The sequence below is a fragment of the Vicugna pacos genome, chromosome 11, assembly GCF_048564905.1.
Source record: "Vicugna pacos chromosome 11, VicPac4, whole genome shotgun sequence".
Lineage (NCBI taxonomy): Eukaryota > Metazoa > Chordata > Mammalia > Artiodactyla > Camelidae > Vicugna > Vicugna pacos.
Genome location: NC_132997.1, coordinates 53,290,400 through 53,314,447, shown reverse-complemented (window position 1 = coordinate 53,314,447; position 24,048 = coordinate 53,290,400). Strand labels below are relative to the sequence as shown.

The 24,048-nt window shown below is 35.6% G+C and overlaps 1 protein-coding gene across 6 annotated transcripts in view; it reads right to left on the bottom strand.

Moving 5' to 3' along the window:
• HERC4 (HECT and RLD domain containing E3 ubiquitin protein ligase 4) overlaps nt 1-9,799 on the bottom strand; it is a 142,951-nt gene extending 133,152 nt beyond the window's left edge. For 2 of the 6 annotated variants that reach the window (XR_012077394.1, XR_012077395.1), the window contains exons 1-2: nt 9,428-9,799; nt 7,318-7,622 (exon numbers count right to left, since the gene is read on the bottom strand). Coding sequence is in view for 4 of the 6 variants with exons in the window: in XM_006212920.4 (XP_006212982.1) it covers nt 7,318-7,543 (226 nt within the window). In the remaining 2 variants the exon portion in view is untranslated. Of the gene's footprint in view, nt 1-2,729; nt 2,863-2,966; nt 2,985-7,317; nt 7,623-9,427 lie in introns of those variants that run through there. The other 4 variants (XM_006212920.4, XM_015246652.3, XM_031682197.2 and 1 more) reach the window with 3 other exon arrangements.
• Nucleotides 9,800-24,048: the final 14,249 nt, after the last annotated feature.

Sequence of the window (24,048 nt, the reverse complement as noted above, 5' to 3'; positions counted from 1 at the left end):
TTTACATGCATTTCTATTTATTTACACACTTTTTTCTATATCTCTAAATAATACTGATCATATTATACTTGGCTGGTCAAATGAATATATTTTAGTTTATATTATATAATAGTTTATTTATATAATATTATATATATATTATATGTATATATAAAATATATAAAATTTATATTTAAACTTTCATTTAGGTGTTCTTTTTCCTAAAGAAATAAACAGAAATGCAAATAAAGATAAATTGATATATATGTTCATGGCAGCATTACTTAAAACAAAAATCCAGAAATAAATTCCAAAAATAGGAGAACAGAAATTTTGGTACATTTAAACAATGAAATGTTAAATTATCATGAACAATATCCCTAAATAATATTTTAAAACCAAGGGGAAATACTAAATTTATTCAAATATTACTGAAAAAGAGTTGAGAAACAAGAACATATTCCCAGTCCATAATCAAAAACATATATCGAGTATAGAGAAAGTGCCAAATGACAATAGTAATTATCTCTGCATGATGGCATTACAGCTGATTTTTTACTTTCCTGTATTTCCTGATTTCTCTACCAAAAATATTTAATAAAACTATGAAAAACTAAAATGTGTTATTTCAGAACAGGACACCCAACAAAAAAATAAAATGAGACTAAACTTAGATATTAATAAAGAAATAATTAAGGTATTTTTAAGTAATGTGAAAAACACATTACTAAAAGATTATAGAATGTTTGCTTTATGGTCAAGAAAAGCTAAACTAAAATTCTGCCATGCCATGCCAGAAGAAAAAAAGAGTAATTCCAGGTAAATACAATATTATGGTTTAAAGAGAACGACCAAAATTCAAGAGATTTCTCTTTTAACAAAATTAACCGCAATAATACAATTATACACAGCACAGATTTTTCCTGCATGTAAAGTAACTATAACAATTCATTAAATATAAAAATAATTACTGCCTTTTAAATTCCAACAGCATGGGGAAAAAAAGTCCATAGAAGATGAAAACAGATAAACCTTGGGCTCTTTAATATGATTTTTTCATTAATTTTTCCCACTTTTCTATTTACTAACACAACCCTACTCCAAAGAAACCCTGTAACAATGGCTGAATATACTTCCTCTGTTAGTTTTAATATGTATCCTAAGTAACTGATATGCTCTATAGCCTAGGAAAACTAAGTATCTATGAAGTGAGACTTGCTGTATTTCTTAAAAGCAATTTTTAAAATATATGGGGCTTGTGAGAAATAAGCTTTAACAGCACTACATTAGTATGACATACTGGGGACATGGAACAGGAAGAATAGTCGGCCCTCCACATTCAGGAGTTCTGCATCCCAGCATTCAAACAACATGTGGATAGAAAATACAGTTGACCCTTGAACAACATGGGTTTGTACTGTGAGGGTCCATTTATACACGTTTTTTTCAATAAACAGAATACCTGTATTTTCATTTTATGGATCTTTAAATTAACTAAGTGTGGTGAAAAGTTTGTGTTCAATTAGAGATCACAATATGTGGAGTCATAAAACTAGGGTTTTTCTATCCAACCTCTTCCAGCTTCCTGCCCTGAGGTGAGTCATTTTCAATTCCTTTGTTTTTAAGGCAAGACAGCAGTATAGGGATTTTCAACTGTGTAGGGGATCAGCGTCTCTAACCCCTGCATTGTTCAAGGGTCAACTGTATTTGGAAAAAAAAATTTCAGAAAGTTCCAAAAAGCAAAACTTGAATTTGCCATGTCAGCAACTATTTACATATCATTTACATTGTATTTATAACTATTTACATTGTATTAGGTATTGTAAGTAATCTAGAAATGATTTAAAATTAATGTAGGTTATACACAAATACTGTCACTTTATATAAGGGACTTGAGCATCCATGGATTTTGGTATCCACCAATTCTCCATGGGTACCAAGAGACAACTACACACATACTAAGGAGATGATGGAAATTAGACCACCTAGACTATCATTTCCAACAAGAATCCTTAATAACTGCTCAAACTGAGAAACTGAAATCTTCCATACTCCTGTTCTTTCAAGGAAAATACATGGCTCACTTACAATCAGATAAAGACACTAACATACCAAACACAAAGAGAAAATCATTGGTTCCAAATCATTTAAAGAAGTCTCTATTGGTTAGATTGCTCAGATTAGGCATCTACTACTATTATTGTCTTCTCTGTGGGCTAATGGTTTTATAAAGCATTCACCAAACCAACACATCCTACATAGAAATACACAGCAGATTTGATACAACATAATTAATCCAAGTTCCAATGTTAGCTACCAAATCAATTGTGCCTGGCAGTTACTATGGACCTTGGACAGTAGCACAGCATAGCATTAGACAACAAAGGAATGTAAGAATATGATATATTACAGAGGAAAGAGAAAAGACTGGGTGTTAACCATAGTTAAGTTTTTGTTCGTTTATTTAAATATTCTTCATACCACACAAAGTTATAATGAAGTACCAAAGTGGTACCACAATGCAAGCATCTTGATAAAATAATGATTCATTTCAATAGGCCATCGAACAGAATGGCAAAAAAACAATCTGTGCATTAGTATTTGATCTGCCTCAAATAGAAGATATTGCTATAAATAATTCTAAACATAAGCACAATTTAGTGAATAAGGTAGAAGACTGGTAGACTTAAATTTTCAGATTCAATTTATAGCTGTTCACCAGTCACCTGCTGTTTTGACAAGTTACTTACCAACTTGTGCTGCCATTTCTCCGTAAATTTATCCCCTAAGATGAGGATAATTCTTGCAAATTGTGTCACAAGCATTTTGAAAGGAACCATGAGTTATTGTGTAATGCTCTTGAAATTCCTCAGATGTAGGGTCCTACACAAAGTAAAGTATTATTATACATCTCTCTAACAGTAGTCATCTGTTTGCATTATGAATTTTTTTCCCTACCCTCGACACTGAGAATCTTGGGCACTAACCTTTCTCAAAGTGTCCAAAGCAAGCCTCCACTCCTGACCCAAGTAACTATTTTTTCAAGTCTTCATATCATCCACATCTTTCTCTTCCTTAGAAGGTATTATGAAAATTAGGAGTTATAAAACATAATGAACTTCTTTGATATTCTTTATGCTTTGGCTCAATAAGAAATACAAGGGATAATTTGGTAATTTTAATCCACTCTTATGTGAATAATTTTATTTCCCATATTTATATATTCATTTTCCTGTACTCTAAAATTTCAACTATATTGAGTTCATTTATAGATTTGTGTTTTATGAACAGAGAGAGCAGGTCAGAAAATGAAGAAGCAAGAAAGGCAAGCAAATAATTACTGCCATATGACCAAAATATTTTTACTGGAATGACCAACAGTAGAAATTACCATTTTGGGATACAGAAAACAGAATCAACGCTCATAATCTTCTTATTTTCTGTTGAAGAGCTGAGCATAAGCTATAATAAATTCTATCATACCTCTCAAAACTTTACTACTGGCTTTGCTAATCAAATTAGTCTTCAGTTCTAGAATAAAATACATATTTTTGATTTTTCAGTTCATGTTGATACTCTCAACTGCCTTATATGGTTTCTAAAATGGCTTCTTTTTGAATTTATGCACAGGGAAGGGGCTGGAGAGGGATAATAAAATATGATGTCACCATTGTACAACCTTAATTATAAAACAGTAATTTTTAAGAGATTATTTTTTAAATCCTTAGAATTACATTAAAATAATGATGGAAACTAGTTTCCTCCTAGGTGAATAAACATTCCTCTGTCTTTTAAATATGGCAGGGGAAAAACTTTGTGGGATAAAGATAAAACCACAGGATTTAGAGTGATCTCTTGATATTTGCTAGTCTGGTGATTGTTAGTCTCTTAATCTCTTTTAACTTCAGTTTCCTCATCTGAAAAAGGGGGATTATAACACCTGCCCTAGCTGACAAGTAAGAATGTTGTGAGGATTAAATGAGATATTTAATCTATTTGAAAGAACTTTGTATACCATAAAAAGCTATTAAAACAGTAATGTTTAACAGGAGTGTAGGACGTTATTTGCAAATTATAAACAAAACAGTTTAATAATGTTTCTAACATGAAACAAATGGAAACAGATGTGTAAAACACGTTTAGGACCATGGTCACCAAATTACACCTATGACTGGATACACAGTGAGTAAATGATTTTACTAAGACAATTCACTTCCTAAATGTTATCTTAAAATCTTCAGAAGTAAATTTGGAAGGAAGTGTAAGAATAAAACTAACAATTCATTTAGACAGTCTGGCCTAGCATTTTGAAGATTAAATATACTATTTACCTGTTAGCTATGAATTAAAGAAAAAACTGAGAGCCTTTAAATTTAAAAAAAAAGTTCAAAAAAATCTTATGAAGGAGAAATACATATATGAAAGCGAAATAGATGTTCACTTCTTTGGAAAACAGAAAAAGCTAGTGATAGCCAGGGGTATACATATACAAGAGAACAAAGATGAACATGAACATTATCTGCACTCTTGGTATAACAAAGGAAATCAGTGAAACGTTCTCATGTGGTTACTAAAATGTCCAGAATGGAAACTTCTCTCAATAGGTCACAGTTTCTAACTATTTAATACATTGTACGGCTGAGTCTTCTGATAGGTGATCAGGACTCTGAAGAATAGCTTATCCTTAATGAATGAGGCCATCTCTCTCTCTTCTACTCCTTATAACAAAATATTTAGCATGTTTATAAAGCCAATCTCTGTAAGAAAACAACTCTTGGCCCTCTCCTTTCTGCTTGCTTTCTTTATGACAAAAGTTTAAAGCTCCAATGAAGTGAAATATGTTTATGATGTGGTCCTAAAATTCAATCAGACTCAGTTACCAGAAGATTTAAAAACCAATTAAAGAAGAATGAATCCTTATCTTTTAATTCATTCCTCAAACAAATTTAAAAAATGAGGGAAGGAGTACCTTTAAATCATTAAGGAATTACTCCAAACAAATAATTTTAGTTAAAACATTATTAAAATTTTCCATTCAATCACCTTAAATCAAACCTGAGGTTAAAAAGGTGAAGTCCCTATCAAAGCAACTACTTGCTTTTGAACTTTCACTTTCTCCTACCTCTGTAACCTAGGTACACTTCAATACATTACTAAACCCGACTTTAAGAAATGAAAAGTTTTCCTCAGGATGAAGATCCCTTCTGATAAAACGATTTCAGCTCCAGATGTATTTTCTGGCTATTTATGTGATCAGTGATTGGATTAAACTTAAGACTTCACTTTCTTCCAGAAACATTTAATTCTATCCCACAATGACATTTCCCATCATATAAAATTCCTAGTCTCAAAATGCATACCATGTCATTTCAAATTTCAATTCTCTCCGGTTATTTCATTTATGTATCCCTTAATGCCCAACCCAGGCTTCCAATTTTTCAAACACAAAGTTTATATCTGTCATTTTTCTATTCCGTAAACTGTAACGTACTCTGGACAATAAGGCAATCCTAAAGTAGTATCAAAAGTTAGGTAAACCCACTCTCCCAACTTTAAATTGCCAAATAATGCTTCCAGGATGAATCAACAGAGTGATATAAATGTCACAATGCAATAATCACAATGTCAACATGACCACAAAGAAGCCTTTCCTGGCTAGTTAAGTTTCTCAGAATCTCGCCTATAGAGTTAAAAGCGGTTCCAGGCACTATAATCATATTATTAGTGCACAGCATCTCCCACCCTTGTCCTAGACACAGAACAGGTTTTTAGTAACATTTAAAAAATTTAAATCTTGGTAAATTTTAGTAACTATACTGGCGATTTCTATGTGCTAGCTTTGTACTTTCTATTTGCCCTGTAGCCTCTCAGATATTACTAAAGCAATATAGAGATATGTTCAGTTATTTCTGTGGGGCATATTAAGTATAGGAATAGTTACAGCCCCAATACTATGAAAATCTCAACCTGAGGCAGCATTCCAAGCTAAGCAAAAAAGGTAAAGGATCCATCTGCCTCTGAAGCAATGATAATAAATACAACAGTAACTTACCATTCATGTCTAACATAACTTCTATGCCTAAGATTATGAAAATCTGCCAAGATTCCATAAATATTCTTTATGAGGTAGAATACAAGAAAGCCACGATTCACCTTGAGTTTGGTAATAATTAAACCTACTGTATTAAGTAAGTATCACTACCATTCATCCAAAAAAGTTAAAATACAAATTAAGACAGAAGAAAAGAGATTAAAAGCCTAACAACAAAGAAAAGATGAAACCTGTACAGTATTTACAAGCTAGAAAAGTGAAGTCTGACATGGTGGTGAGATGGTATGAAAAATGAGTAACATGCCTTAATTTAATACCTTAATATTTTATACCTACGTTAACCTTTCAGAAGTAGACTAACAATAGAAACCACTTAAATAATGATGTGGTAAAGAAAAATAACTGCCACAGAAAATACTTAAGTATCATCACTGTTAAAAGAAACTGTAAATAAGTACAGCTACAGTCTTATCTAAATTTACCATCTTAAGAATTAACTTTTAATTGTAATTAAAAGCAAAATTTACATAACAGTTTTTCTAAGTGTGGTAAAATCAGATTTTAAAATATGTATATCCAGGAAAACAGAATATAAAATGTGACCAAATTCCTCAAAATTCTCATTATCCTACAAATGATTTTAAATTTGGCTTGTATGCCTACCACACAATCAGGACACCTCAGACACAAAAGTTTAAATAGCCAGTGTTACTACTTGAAAGTAGGAGACCAGGGGAATAAAAGATACTTCAAACTAAATAAAATCATGTATTTAAAATACAATAGGGAGAACATATGAAAAATTAAGATATATTTTAAGCAACTAAGTGTAAGTCAAAAGCTTTCACCTTAATTTTTTTCCCTTTCTGCTGTATGAAGAACAACACAGTAAATTATGCATTTAAAATGTGCCCAGGGTGGCTGAACAGCACTTATAAAAGAGGACCTACATACTGTATATTCTATACCTACATACTCAGTACCAAAGAAGATCTACACACTGCAGACTGGTTTTCTCTATTATTTTATATCACCATAATTATGTTCTGAAACCACAGCTTCAAACAATAAGGGAATAGCAGTAGTTAAAAAAAGAAACCACAAAATAATGAAAGTACTTAGAAGCATGCAAATGTAAAAGGTGTATTTAACTCCTAGTTTGCTTTTAAAAATTAATAAAAAAATATATATATATATATGAGTTTAAGACTAGAAAAACTGTTTGCTATTTCAAATTTAAATGATATAATTACTAGAAATAGAAAACAAAAACATGTTCAACTTACCTGGTTTCTTTCTGGATTTTTCATGACCTAGCTGTCCTAGATCATTACATCCACATGTGTACACTGTTCCATCATCCAGAACAAATACAGTATGTCTGAGTCCACATCCTACATCTCGGACCTTTTTATTTATAAAAAAGTCACTTTTTCTGGGCTCTAATACAATTTCTTCATCAATTCCACCCAAACCTAGCTGTCCAAAAGATGCATTTCCCCAGCACAACATGTTTGTAATTCTTTTGGTCTTCCAGTTTCAACACAAAACTCCCTTCTGAAACACTGGAAAGTTGGAGGTATCCCTATGTCTGAGAAGATAGAAAAAAAGTTAATATGACTTCAAAGGAAACATGAAGTATAATTGTTCTTTCAGGAGCTAGGCTACAATAATCACTATGTAATAAACATAAAATCTAGTTTATAATAGGCTACCTAAGTTATCATTCAATTTCAAAAAACAATCACTTGTGTATTTTAAAATATATTATATAGAAATGTTTAGAGAAAATACATCTCTTCACTATCCTCTGAAAAATTTAAAATATTAACTAGTTTTGACTGTTATGATAGACTAACTGAAATATTAAGTACCTTCATGAAATTTTTCTTTTTGCTTTTAATAATTTAAATGGGAGCAAGAATAAGGTATCTATCCCTTGCCCCCCAAATCAGATATATACTCAGGGAAAAATTTAGCCAACAACATAAAACCTTGCAATCTCCCTCCAGTCACAGAATAATTAGACCTTCTAATACCTACCCCAACATCAATAGAAAATTGAAGTTCTTAACTGTACTACAAATAAAACCAATAATAAAAACTTTAAATATCCCACAACTTAAATGACTCTTCCAATTATTCATATTAATAGATTCCAGACAAAATTCTCATTCTCTAGTCAAGCTTTGATCTTAAGAATATCGCCTCCGAAGATCATATTTTACAAATCAAAATAGTAACATTCCAACCTTACTAATTTTAAAATGATTTAATTTTAAATATTTTAGAATACTTAAAATAATTTAATTTTAAAATGTACATAACTATAATACAATAGTATGCAGTTTAAAAATCAAGATTCTCCCCCAAATTCAACATTTTCTATTTTGAGTGGTAACCGCGACTGAAAAGTATTTCCCCAGGGCAATCTGTATCTATCTATACCTCTGAGACAATTATTTGAAGATGGAAAAAATCTGCAAATAACTCCGGCACTGCCGATTTTTCAAGAATAGAAATGGGGGCTGGGACACTGATAGTTTGGTGGCGAAATCTGTAGAACTTTCCAGTACACTGACTAAGTATTTCTTCTAAAGACAAGGATAACAAAGAGTCCACTTCATCTAAACCTACACAGATTTTTAGAGATATTGCATTATTAAATAACTCAATTATAGGAAGTCAGTCTTATTCCCGGTGTAGTCACCCACATTCCTTACACAAAACCTGTTTCAAAACCGAACTTTTTTACTTGCGGGCTAGCAAACGCTGAAGCTATCTCATTCCATGACCCATCCATTAAGAAAAGTTTGATTTCATTCTTTTGGGGCATCAGAACTCGATAGTTCCCGAGAGTTCTGCATCGTCTCCCCTGTTTTTGTTTTTGGTTTTGTTTTCAAGGAGAGGGTAGGAATAACACTCCCGGTTCCAGAGCACGGGGTTTAACCAGCCTTTCCCTTAAAAAGTCAGAGGGGTATGGGAAAGGCGTCCTCTCGCCAGCAACAGGTAGGGGAATGAGAAGCAGTTTATTTCCATCATTCCCAGAACATCCACTCGGATCAGCCCGGGGGGCCGGGGGAGAGAAATCATCTGCACACACCCAACCTCGCGGGCCGATCAGTCAACCAGGGCAGCCGCCCGCCCGCAGCTGCCGCAGAGGCCAGCGGACGAGGCTCGGCCCCTCGCCGGCCCTCAGGCCCAGGGAGGCCCTTCCCCAGGGAGGTGCGACATTCCAGCCCCGGGGCCCCGACACTGTCCTCGTCCCCCACCCCCAATCCAGAGGAAACGCTGAGAAAGCATCCTGGGCCAGGCCGGCCTGTATCCGCCCAGGCGGCCTGCCCCCTCTCCCTAACGCCGTCACACAACCCCGAACCCACCGGGGCAACGACTCACCCGGCCCCTCCAGGCAGGGGAAGCCCAGGCCGACGGGGGGCGGCGCTTCCCCCGAGAGCGAGGAAGCGCGGCAGCTGAAGCAGGTCTCCAGCTCCCGGACCCTCCTCCTTCAGCCAGAGGGGGCGAAAACTAGAGCTCCTCCGGCGTCGGTGAAGCTGCTCCGCTGCTCCGCTCCTCGGCGCCTGTGAAACTTTACTGGGTTCCCGAGAGAAAAGCAGCCGCCACCGCTGTCCAGTCCAAAGACAGCCGTCAGCGACCCGGATGGAGCGGGAGGGGAAGGACAGGAGGCAAGCAAGGCAGAGAGCGCTAGGGGTGGGGAGATTTGGGGAGAGACTGGGGAGAAGGGAGAGGGGGAGGTGGTAACGCGGGGGAGGGGGAGGGGCCGGCCGGAAGTGAGCCTCAGAGCACGCGCGCGAGCCCGCCCACTTCCCGGCCCGCGCGCCTGCGCTGGAATCTTCCCAGGGCACATCAACCCGGGCGCCTGCGCACTGTGCTGCTTTGCGTTTCCTTAAGAGGAAAATGCGAAATACAGAAGTTGTAGTTTGCAAGACGAATGGAGGGGTTTGGTCTGTCTTGTAACAGCGTTTCAGCGTGCACAGGGACCTTTAAGTGAAGAAAATTTATTCGTTTTGGGCTTGTATTTTTGATCATTGGTTCCAGTCTCTTATTTTATTCTACTTCTCTCCAAGGAGAATTTGAAGTAGCAGTCAAACGTCATAAATATAGATATTAAACGTGGGTGAAATCTTTAATTTTATCCCTTAGCCTCAACTAATCAGAGGTTGACAGATACATTCACGGCAATGACGGAGGCTAATGGCATTAAATGTCAAAACCACCAATTCAGGCTCCTGATGAAATGATGGCTGCCATCACTTTGTGCACTCTCCCTGGAAGAGAAACTTAAAATGTAGGGCCTCCTTCACTGAGAGAAAATTAAGTAATATGTATGGCTAGAGTGCCAGATTCACAAAAACCAAACAATTTCCTAGACCAGTCAAGGAGGAAAACTTCAAACAAGGCACTCCTGAAATTTTACCTTAGACTTTTCTTGTACCTTGACTTCAGAGTGAATGCTGAGGACCTAGAAAGAATTCCACAATGAACCATGTTTATCTCAATGAAAAATGTATCTCAGATTAAGAACTGTCTGTGCTAGAATATGTTTAAGAATGTGTGTGTTAGTTTCTTAGGGCTGACATAACAATTTACCACAAATTGGGTGGCTTGGACCAATAGAACTTTATTGTCTCACAGTTACGGAGGCAAGAAGTCTGCAATCAAAGTGGCAATAGTTATTGGTTTCCTTTTGGGGCCTCAGACAGAGAATCTTTTCCTTACTTCTCTCCTAGCTTCTGGTGGTTGCTGACAATCCTTGGCATTCTTTGACTTACAGACATACCACTCTAATCCCCACCTCCATCTTACATGGTGTTCTTTCCTGTGTCTCTGTGTCCAAATTTTCCTCTTATATAAGGACACCAGTCATTGGATTAAGACCCATCCTAATCCATTGTGAACTCTTTTTAACTGGGTTGCATCTGCACCCTATTTCCAGATAAGGTCACATTCTCAGATACTGGAGGTTAGATCTGGGCAACCCAATTCAACCTACATCCTTATTTCTGAATGTTACGGAAATAAGTGTAAAAATGACAAGATACTTAAACAAAGCAAGCATAATTTAAATATTGGAGTGGTGGTAATGCCCATGAAATATACTTTAGTCTTATTTTGATGGCTTCATTGCCCTTGTAGGACTTTAGTTGTCTTTTAACTTTAAGGACTTGATGTCTCAGAATATATCATTAAAGGGGAAGTTATGGGATTTGAGATCTTTAAGACAGGTACTTGATGCTACAACAAACACTAAAATGTGAGTGTTAACAAAATAAGAGTGTATTTTACCTTTTTAACATTCCAAGCGGGTGTTTCTAATCAGTGAAAACTTATTTCCGGGAACTTGGGGAGATGAGGGCATTAGGAGCTTCTTAAATCTTTTGTCTGGGAGGTGCCACATATTACTTCTGCACATATAACAGAAGCAAGAACTATACACCTAGATACAAGGAAACTGGGAAACATAACCCCTGGGTTTCCAGGTAATATTTTATGCCATGGAAGAGAGAGCATGAATTGTTCGGACACCTATCTCAGCCACATGGATATATCTCTCTCTAGAATATTTTAAAATATAGGTCTTGCTTGTAGAAACTGAAATAGATGTTTCTTTTAACCATATAAATGTATGAAACTGTGATGCAGGATCTTAGAAAATAGCCAATGATTACCTTTAAAGTGAGACAAACATAGGATCAGAAGGTTATTAGGATAATGTGAATTCGTTGTATAAAAGCAGCATGAGGTATTGATGATGATTATGATGTCCGACGATGGTTTATCTAGATTCAGAGCCTGAACCTATAGCCACTTAGACCTCTGTCCTATCCTCCCAAAGACATCTACAGACATTTACTCATGCTCTGTTTTATAGAAAATTACTTCTCAGTCACAATTTCTATAAATGAGGGAAGTCAATAATCCATAGCTCACTGGGTTGTGAGGATTTGATAAGATAATATGTACAGGGCCTTGAACATGGCCAGTGTTTTGTAAACGTTAGTTTTATTATAACTAATATTATCTCTCCTGAAATGCAAGTAGCAAGAGAACATCTGGGAAAATATTCCATATCACCAATCATGATATAATTTTAATTTACAATAAAAGTAAACTATGTTTTACCTATTGTGTTATTTTCATTTACAAAAAAAACTAATGCTCAGACTGTACCACTAAAATAGGTTTTTTATTCCGTCCCACTCTTCCTCTTGCTACCTCCCATCCAGCCATACTACTTGTACTGTACCCCACCTCACTTCCTTCATTTCAGTCTCTGCTCATGTCACCTCTCCAGTCTTCCCTGACCACCCTACACAAAAAAAGTACCCCCTCACTCTCTATAATCTTATCCTGTTTATTTTCTTTCGTATCTATTATCACTACCTGATATTTATTGTATAATACCTAAATGTACAATATTTATTATATTACATGTCATATATAGATACATTCAAAATAATCAATTACAACCTATAAATATATACATAGATATATAAATGTTTGTCTCTTTCACTAGAATGAAAACTCCATAAAGGCAGGGATTTTGTCTGTTTTGCCCAGTGCTCTATTCCCTAATACCTTGAACAGTCCTGCCTGGCCTACAGTATGTTCTCAAAAATTATTTATTGAATTAAATGATGGTGCTGGCAACAATGTAAATTATCACAACCTTCTTATAAACAAATTTGGCAATATGTTTCAAGAGTCAGTAAATTTCACTTAACAATAGTTTGTAATAATAGCAGTATTTATTGTAGGACATTCCACTAAACTACCTACATTATATCACTTCTGGACTCTGTTCTATGGAAATAAAAGATGCATTCAACAAATCTTTATTGAGTACCTACTATGTGCCACTCTCCCAATTCTAGCAGGCAAGAGAGAGAAATACAAAGAGGTAGGCAAATAAAAGTGCGAACAAGGATGTTTACTGCTATGTTATTTCTAATAGCAAAAATTTTAAACAACGTAAGTTCCAACAATGGGGAAATGGCACGTATGGAAGGTGATCCTTTTACTGTTAACTTTGAAAGGACAGGATGGTACTGTCCAAAAGAGGTCATCACTTATTGCCAGCAAATTGTGGACTGCACCTTGAGCTGACAACAGGAAAAGCCTCCTGTAGTCATTTTACACATTCCTGCTTTCCAAGGTTAGAGCCTTCAATCAAGCAGTTGCCTGCACATTTTTTTCTTCAGTCCCTCAATGAGTCTCTCCATCTGGAGAGTTCTGCTTTTTTAATCCCCTGTCTATGGGCCCCATGGACATCCCTTCTCCTTGGTCTTTGACCTAGCATTATGGCTTCAGCCTGGAATATACACAAGGCAGTCCGATCTTTTACAAGATTTTTCAACAAATTTTTACTGAACACCTACTCTGTGCTGCCTTCCCAGTTCTAGTAGTAGAAATAGGAAGGGGGAAAAAAGAGGCAGGCAAATAAAAGTCTTTCAAATTGTAATAAATACTAGGAAACAAGCAAGGGATAGAGATGGAGAATAGCAGTAAGTCCTTGAAATAGAATGGACAATGAAGGCCTCAATGGAGCAGTTGTTATTAAAACTAAAAACAAAGAGAAGGGTCAAGCCCTGTGAAGACAGTGATGAGAAAACATTCTAGGTGGAGGGAGAAAAGCAAAGCCCTTGAGGCAGGAAGAAATGGCATTTTCCAGGAACTGACAGAAAATTAGTGTGGATGGAGCACAGGGGTACAAGATATGTTTGGTGATAGGCAATCAGAGTCTAGATCAAGAAGGGCACATTAAGGAATTTTATTCTAAATATTGCTCAGGGTTTTTAAGCCAGGAGAGGAGGGCAACGATTTTATTTGTTAAGAAAAAGATTCCTTTTGCTGCTGAACTGAACAGGATTGCTGAATTAGGGGAGGGTGAAAATGGACAAAGTTAGATTATTTAGGATTTTGCTGTAATCCAAATGGGAGATAATAGTGGTGGGGACTCAGGTGGTTGTGATGGAGATAAAATGAAGAAGGTACATTCAAAACACACTTTGGTAATAGGATTAACAGAGTTGTGATGGAAGGTTTGTAGGGGATTAGAGAATGGGAGGGGTTCTGGGCCACAGGTAGTTTTCTGACATGAGGACGCTTAACAAGATGAGTTTGGCTGGTGAGGGAAGAAGGAGGGCAGGTTTTGACTAGGAAGAATCAAGTGGTCTGTTTGACCTTATGTTTGAAAAACCAAGAGTATGTTTCTGTATTAGTTGGCAGGGCTGCCACAACAAAATACCACAGAGTGGTTGGCTTAAACAACAGAAATTAATTTTTCTCACAGTTCTGGAGGCTAGAAGTCAGACATCAAGGTGTTGGCAGGTTTGGTTTCTTCTGAGGCCTCTCTCTGTGACTTACAGATGGCTACCTTTTCCCTCTTTTCCCTGGGTGTTCACATGGTCATTCCTCCCTCTCTGTGTTCTCTCTGCCCTAGTCTCCTCCTCTTGTGGAGACACCAGGTGTAGTGGGTTAGGGACTGCTCATTTTACCCTAGTTACCTCTTTAAAGCCCTATCTCTGAATACAGTCATATTCTGAGTTATTGAAGGTTAGGACTTCAGCATATGAATCTGAGGGGGACACAATTCAGCCCATAAAGATTTTTTCTCCCTTTTGAATTGCATTATAAAAAGCCCTTTTTCTGTTGTTCTAGCGGGTACAGACCTAGTCCCAAGGTGAAAGAGACAGGGGAAAGAACTCTCTTCTGCCATATAAATGAGAAAGCACAGAAGGAATTTTGCCCTTCTTCTTAATAGCTGCAAGCAAAACAATTTTATTAATAATATTATGTTATGATATATGCTACATAATCAACAACATAAATAATAATCTGGATATTTATTATAGAATTCTTCTCAACTTTCATTCTCACATTTATACTAATCTCCTTTCCTGCTCTAAATTTACATTCTGACTCCAATTTTCTTCTCAGTGTCCCAGTGTGAAACAGTAGTAATGATCATATTATGAATACCTGAAACATTTTTAAAATGCTCTCTTTTCATAACTCTCTATAATTTCTTTGTGTTTGTTTTACGTCCCCTATTTATAGAAATTCAGCTGGCATTCAAACAGGCATTAAGCCTGAAAAAATTTACATGTAATGTGGCTGTTGACCAGTATGTGGGGATGTGTTCATGCCTTTGAAATTACAGCGTGATCACTCCAGTTACTAAACAGAGAATGAGCTCAAAAAGCCTGTCTTTTGGGGGGGGGGGGAGGGCGGTAAGGTTTTTTGTGGCAGTTAAGAATAAAAATTGTTTTAAAATACAAAGTCTTAACTATATGATAAACTATGCTTTAGAATTAATTTTACTCCACAGCAACTGTAAGATGAGAATTCTGCGAGTTCTAATTAATAATGAGCATCAGCAAAGAGAATAGTATGAAGTGTGGGACCTCGACTTATATGACTCTTTAAAGTCTATGTGTTTTTCTTTAAAGAAGAAAATTAAGATAGCAATAAAGAGGAGGAATCTCAACTATTAGGGCTTAACAGTCAAACTTTTGGGTAGCAAACTGAACTATTTTGTTACTACTGTTTTCAAAGGGTCTTATAAAGATATTTGAGGTTGGAAAGTTCTAATTTAGCTGTCAGAAATAAGAAATCTGGAAAGTTTCCTTTATTTTGTTCCTTGTGCCCAGTCCCATACCAAAGTAAATTAGCAAAATTACCTACATCAAATCAAAGGGTGATACTGTATGCACATGTACACACAAACACACATGTATCCACACACATACATATACACATATACATGGCATGCCTCACTGCCCTCAGATAGGATCAGGACTAAAACTAATTTTAACTACAGGTTTTAGTCAAATAAACAGTACTACTTCTTTGAATAGAAATTAACTGCAGCATGATTATCTTCATCTATTGAATCGTTTATTAATAACTTTCAGAGTAATAGTATAAAAGAAACAGACTTGCCATGTATCTTATTCAATCACCATTTTTATAAGGGAAATTGACAACACATTTCAGATTCTTAAGTAAGTATTAAAAATCCTATGAAAGCAGCACAGAAGCCACACATGTAAGGAGACAGGAAAGCTTTTTAAACTTCCTTCCCACTTCCCTCACCCCCCAGAATGCCTTATGTACTCTAGAACCAGCTGTTGGTTGCCTTCAGCATACACATAACTTTTATACTCACTGACTAAAAATTGTAAAAAAATGTGTACTGCTACTCATACTTCTTTTGGAAAAATGAAATAAATTGCCATAATAGCTGGCATTTAGAAATAAACAAAACACAAACATTTTTATGGACAGATTTTCATTAGAGTTTGAAAATACATTTTATAGTCTCAGTGTCAGATCTGATAGCCTGAAAGAACAGTTGAGCATTAGTGACTAGAAAGGACAGAGTGTTCCTAGAAGACAAATTATAGTTGCCACCTCCACATTGCCTAAATACAGTTTAACCATATTAAAATGACAGAAATGTTTGCCCAAGGAAAATGCCATGCAGTCCAAGCTGCTGTTTTACTTTTTTTAAAAAGGAGAAAAATTACTCTTTGTAAACATAGGGATATGAAGAGGTGAATTGAAGGCTTGTGCGCTGTTCACTTTCAACAACAAACTTCATCTGTTCAATCTTTAAAAGGAAGTATTACCCAGCAAGCTAACTTCCAAAGAACAGCTTTCACACTGCTCCCAGCTGCAAGCTCTGAGAGTGTTGACAATAAAATAGAAATCCCATGGAATGGTGAATGTTAGAATTGTTCTTAGTGTGGAAAACATTTTTTTAAAGTACTACATCATCAGAGAATATAATTATACACTGAATTAATCTGTAGTAGGGGTGAAACACCTTATCACCCTTCTCTTAGCTGCAAATAGACTGGATAAGATGGTTTCTTTTACTTAAAGTAAAACTCTTTGGTTTAAAATGAAATTTGTTCAGTATGGGAAATTCTCATTTTAAGAAATTTAAATAGATTCTATTTTAAAACATTAGTAATTATTGTTAATAATTTAAATAATTCAGTAAAATATAAAGAAGAAAATGACAGAAATACCACCACAGGAGATACACACTGATAACATTAACTGAACATCACTCTGATATCTTTCCATACTCTAAAGTATGTTATACAGACATAGAAATCAATGTAAGTTTATGCAGTGGATCTTGGAGAATTCTAAAGTTTTTACTCAACAAGGTGCTAAAGATCTCTTTCTAAGTATTGGGGAGCTTAGTTATGTTCATGTAGAAGACATGCCCAGACCATGAACTTACAGGGCCAGTTATCTACACATATAAAGAAAGAATGGATATGTTCAGTCTTATTCTGTTCAAGTTGAATAAAAATATTTTTTCCAGCATTATTGAGATATCATTGACATATAACAGTGTATAAGTTTAAGATGTACAATGTCATTATTTGATACACATATACATTGCGAAATGATTACCACATACATTAACATCTCCATCACCTCAAAAAATCCTATTAAGTTGAATGTATTCAGATGTGTCTTGTTACATTGATTGTCATCATCTGCTTTGACTGACTGCCTAGAATGGCTTTTCCAGGTTCTTCAACCCCTCTGGCTCCATAAAATAGCAAAATGCTCGGGGGGAAATATAAAGGAGAGCCTTCAGTTGCTTCCTAGCCTATTCATTTTGTCTATTGCACTTGTATGTTTATATCCTTCAAGTTACTAAGCAATTTGTTTGATTATGTCTGTAATATATATGATAACATAATTTCTTTGCTTTGTAGCTGTAATTATTTAAACCATTCCTCCCTCCTACCACTACCTAAGTTCCAACTATCATCAAATCCAGCTTGAACTTCTGCCACAGCCTGTGGACTACCTGTAGTCTTGGCTGTTTGGTTCATCCACACAGCCACTGGGGTGATCTTTTTAAAATGCAGTTTTGATCACATCTTCTTAAAATCTTTATTATCTAGGCACTCAGCATCCTACATAATCAAGTCTATCCTCCTCTGCAACCTTATCCTTGCCAGATTCTTTATTTTATGAGCTATGAAGTATGCTCCTTCACATCTTCTTACATTTTCATGTTGTTCCTTCAACCTTCTGAAGTTACAATCTTTCAAGACTCAGCTCAGGCAGTACTTCCTTTATGAAGACTTGCCCTGTCTGTGACAGTTGGGAGACTCCCTCCTCTCTGGTGCCATCCGCTGTTGTAGAGCTTGCCACATTGCAACATAATCAATTGCCTGTCTTCTCCCTCACTAGACTGTTAGCTCAAGGTCAGCAACATGGATATTTTCACCCCTGTAGCCCTAAGAATGAATGAATACAAATTGTTTCGTATTAGCAATTCTAGTTGGCAAAATTTTTATCTTTGAATAATAAAATATGAGAAATAAATTGTTAGAAAATGTTATTTATTGTAAAAAGTTGTTCAAAACAATGTCTCTAGGGAAAAAAGACAAGAAGCTCTCAGTGGAAAAGACTGAATATGTATGTAATAAACATATATTAAGTATTTGTCAGTTGAGCAACTGTTCCTTGTTTAGGTTATAATTTTCTAAGGGAGGGACCTGTATTTTTTTTTATTCCCTCCAGTGCCTAGCAGAGTACTACGTCCATAGAATAATCTCAAGTCCATTTTTACTGATTAACTGAATGAGTGAATCCATTCATTATATCAAAACAAAATCTCAGGAATTCATAAGCCCTATCTCTTTGAATCTCTATGTATATTGAAATATCTTGTGAACTTTCTGAGGGCAGGGGATCTATTTTATTGATTTGTTATTCCCACATCTTAACAGAGAGTACAGAACACAGTGAAAGTTTGGTAAATCTTTTATCAAGGTTATATCAGTCAAATACACATCTGCTTTGCTCATCACTGTAACATAGTATCCACAGAGGAAAGCTAGTGAATATTTGTTAGATAAACATGATTTGAAATCTGGCTACTGGAAAGTACAACTAAAATCTAAAGTTTCCCGAATTTAGGAATAAATTCAGATTGAACGTAATTCTGAAAGATACTTTATTTTCACTATGAAATAGTTCAACCTCACAGAGGTAAGGATGGGTAGGAGAAGGGAGAGAAGCTATAAACAAATAAATGAGGTTCATAGGAGAAAATAGCTCCTCTGAGGGGAGCCACATGCTCTGATACCCATGGCAGCCCAGCCACATGAGGAAGCAGCCTAAAATTAGCAGGATGGGCAAGCCCAGGAAGGGAAAGCCACAGCAGCTTTCCCGGCACTCAACAAGTGAGGTGAAGGGCCAGGAGCCCCGGTGGAACCCTCCTGTGGAGAAACACTGCAGTTTGTGCCAGGTAAGGCCCTCCCTAGTAACTCACCTTGGGAGATTTCTTAAGGGGATATCCAGACAATGGAAAGATTTAATATTGCCCAGGAAAGAGGTGCCTCTAGGAATCTAAGGATTAAGAGAGCAATGAAAGTATTCTTGTATCCAGCCTCACCCAGATACTCATGTGAACCACTGCTTTCCACCTTGTTGAACTGGGGCTCTCTGGGGTGTGTAGGTGTTGGTTCTTTTCCCCCCAAGTGTTGGAGTAAAGGGAGGAGGCCGTCCTAGAAAATTTGTAAAACCGTGTGGAATAGGAATGAGGAAAGTGAAATAAAAAATAAATGAGATTCTGCAGAGCCAAAAAGGAAAGATGAGAGATAACACAAATAGGACTCGGTGGGCAACAGTGTGCTTTTTTCATGAGTGAAGCACAGAGTGGTTGAGCTGCTTGAGGACAGACAACAGAATCTTGGAGGGGGCCAGGATTTTCTCAGTGTGTTACTGTTTCATAAAGAACTAGACCAGTGATCTATTTTATGATGCACATGAGTTATTCCCAGTTGGGGTATTTATCTATCACTCACCATGATTTCTATAAGTTTCTATCTTCTATGCTAGAATTCATTTTTATATGATTTTTTTAAGTTATAACTCATTAATGACAAAACACCCCTGTGAGGGTGTCTCACAGGATCAATCTGAAGGGATTGTGCAATGAGACAGCAGAAATTCAGAACTTTTTAAAACTTACAGCTGTATTGAGATATAATTCAAACACCGCACAATTCAACCAACTATTTAAAGTACACAATTCAGTGGTTTTGCAACTTTTGCCACAATCAATTTTTAATATTTCATCCCCCTCCTCCCCCAAATTTCCAAATTCAGTAGCAGTCACTCCTCTTTCCCTCCAACAATCCCCTCACTTACAACCCTAGGCAACCACAAATCTACTATCTGTTTCTACAGATTTGCCTATTCTGGACATTTCATATTAATGGAATGATACACTATGTGATCTTTTGTGAATTTTTTTTGCAGGGGGTGGGGGATGCGTAATGTGTAGCAAGGGAGAAGAGAACCTCTTCTGTTGGGAGTACTAACTGATGATTCGTCCTAAAGGGAAATTGTCATTGCGTCTAGTTTCCATTCGGAGTGAGTACTTATAACTTATTATTCTAAGATCATTCAATTACAGTGACAATTCAGTGCTACATATAATTATATGATTAATAAATGCTTTTCAGTAACAACAATTTTTACTTAATGATAATCTTGGATATGGCCTGATAGAATGAAGTGCACTCATTTAGGATAATATTAGAGAACTTATATAGTACATATCCTAAGGATTTAGAAAATAATTAATGAAGTAAGATGTAGCGTATCTAGAACAGTGCCTGGCAGGTATTAGATTTTTAGTAAATAGCTGTATTTTCCTCCAATGTTAAACATTTGCTCCCAGTGTTCAACATTTACTCATATTATAAAACACAGAGTAGATCTGAAGAAAACCTTAACCTAGCAGAGTGCTTTGAACATACTAGTTACTCAATAAATGCATTTCAAAACAGGAAAGAGATATAGTCATGGATGTGTGCGTTTTACAGCTGTGATATTATTTTATAAAGGCTATGGAAAATAGTTTCATATGCTGGACAAGGAGGCACCAATTATAATTTCAAGTTGGAGGAAAGAGAGTTTGAGCTGATATCAGCCACAATCTTGGATAACTGACTTTCTCTGGTCTTCAATTATCTACAACTCCAAGATAAGAATGATAGGCTGGATCATAGCTAAAATGTCATCCCTATTGTTCATATTGTTGAAATATCATATAGTAAGGTCTCCGAGATACACCTACCTTGTATTTATTTCATGCTAAAGGTTTGCACATTGAATTACAGGATTGCTTCTTAGGGAAGTCCATTTGGCTTACTGTCATAAAACTTGCAGCTTGTAATTACCTTGATGAAATCACCAGTTTTCATCGTCTGGGCCTCAACTATCCAAGCTCAGAAACCCAACTTGTTTTTCAAAAATTCTTACAATGATGCAATTCTTTAGCAACGTATTTTACATTAACCAAACTTCTGAAAGAGTAATGGTCATCCACAGTTCCAATTTGTTAATTTACAATGAGAAAGATGGCTTTAGTGCAAACCAAATGTCATATTCTCCTATAAATTTTTTTTCTATAAAGAAGTCTATTAAAAAAAAACTCAATGGAAATCAGAATGCTACTGCATGAGCATGAATTGGAACATGGTAAATAATCAGTCATGGCATCTGACAATGTTGGCCTGGGGCTGCCAGCACCACGATCAGGAGCAGATAGGGCCCTCTTGGATCAACACTGCTTGATTCTTCTCTAATTTCCCTTTCTTACTTGTCATTCTGATTACCTCTTCAGGTATAGCTATAGATCTCAATATAGATACAGACACACATATGTATATTTATATACATGCATATATTTGATAAATAGGTAGGTAGGTGGATAAATAGATGATAGCTAGATACCATCAGTTAGGCTACAGCCAAATTTTGCTCCCTTTTTTTCTACTGGTGTCCTTGAAGATTTTTTTTTTCTGCTATGGGGGCAACTTTTATTATTCTTTCTCTTTATAAATATAATACACACTTATTAGAAGTTATTTAAAAGTCCAACTAAGAACAAATATGAGAGAAAAATATCCCAGAGTTCCACAACCTAGTTATAACCATTAACAATTTAGAATATTGTACTCCAGAATTTTAAAAACTAGAACAGGGTCATATTATAAATACTGTTTTGAAGACTGTTTAAAAAAAATCTTTTCATGTTTAAAAAAAGTATGTTTCTAATTTTTTGCTATTACAAAATTCTTTACAAGCATCCTTATAAATACACCAGAATGATGGTTGTCCTTCTCTTAAGGTGCCTAAATTTACACACATTAGTCACTGTATGTTGACTTTCCATTTTAATTTTCAGTGTGTTAGAGGTGCTCTGCTGATGCCTTCGTGTTTACTATAGTATGAAATTCTTTCCTATTAATATGTCACTTTTCAAGGCTTTTTGTTTTATATATCACATTTAGATTTTTAAATACTTTTTATATATTTTTTACTCATTGTAATCTCCGAAAGTAAACAAAACAAACATTTTCCACACTTTTCAGTAACTGAAAAAATGAGCTGAAGCATATAGAATGATTTGCTCAAGGTCATCCAGCTAGTGAGAGAGAGAGCTGCAATTAGAACCTGCTTTTTTTCCCTTAAATCAGTGATTTCCAACTAGTGAGCAAGACCCTGGTGGGCCATGAAGCAGTTGTAAAGTATCCAGGTGTACATCAAGCCTTGTCTGAAAACAGAATAAACATCTTATTATTGGATAGTGTTATATTAATAAAACGTAAATTTGTTGGAAGTAAGTGTCAAATTTATGGTTGCTTTTTTTCATTATGTATTTTATAAATCAATTGATAAAAAATTATATTTATAATCACTTGGGAGATCCACAACATTTTTTAATGTGGATAGGTATACTTGTACTTGAAAAAGTAGGAACCTGTTTTCGGCCTTGCTGAGGTTCACTGTATTTGCTCTCAAGTATTATAAAAATGGCTTAAAACTCTTAACGAAGACATGCTATAAAAATAGGGCCAGCAGTATTTTATCACAAATAAAATTCCACTTGTGATATGTAAATTATGCTGTCCTGAAATAATCTTACCAGGTCATGCTCTTTAGAACTTTCAAAGAAAAGGAAAAAAAAATAGGTGGTTGTAACTGTGCAAAGATGTAAGACGTGACAGGATGTAAGACATGAAACGCAGTACACGCGAATAACTCGTGCCATAGTTTGCAGAAGTATCCTAGGCACCGGCAAAGCAGGAGAGCCAATCATAAATCACACTGCAGACTGGGGGCCCCTGTCTTCCATCTGAAGTACTAACCACTTCACAACTCTACAGACTGAGAGTACCTAGGACCAGCCTAATGTGGACCCTCAAGGCAGAAACCTTACCGAATCTTACATCAAAGACTAATGAGAAATAAACAATGTAAGGAATTTTCCCCTAAGATTTCTTTAAAAACAGAAAACATGTTTAGATGTTCATAATAGGTTACTTGAAACTATAAGTAGTCAAGTTCATACAGACATAAAGTAGAATGGCGGTTGCCAGGGGCTGGAGGTAAAGAGGAATGGGGAGTTACTGCTTAATCAGTACAAAGTTTGAGTTTTGCAAAATGAAAGAATTTCTGGAGATGGAAAGTGGTGTTGGTTGTACAACATGAATGAACTTAGTGCTACAGAACTAAACACATATCACAATTCAAAACAATTTTTAAAAAAAGAATAGGTTATTTGGAAACAAAGTTTTACTAGGACCTTTTCCCACAATATCAAAAGAGAACAGAATTATGCTAAGACATTTCCTTTTTTGGTAAGAACTTAATCCAGACATGAGTGAAAATTATTGTATACAAATCAACTGATATTTCTAGTAATTTCTAAGTCATTTTAGCCTATGCATGTGGACGCAATTCACCAAAACTTGAAGATAAGTACAATAAATAGTGCTCTATGCTAATAAAAATCTAAATATTCAGATTTTTTTCAGTATTGAGTTGCTGTGTAACTCCAACTAGCTAATTATTCTTTCTATATGTCAGTTTCTTCATATATAAAACATAAGCATTAATGCAGATCTTCTAAAAGGACTCTGATGAGAAATAGCTAG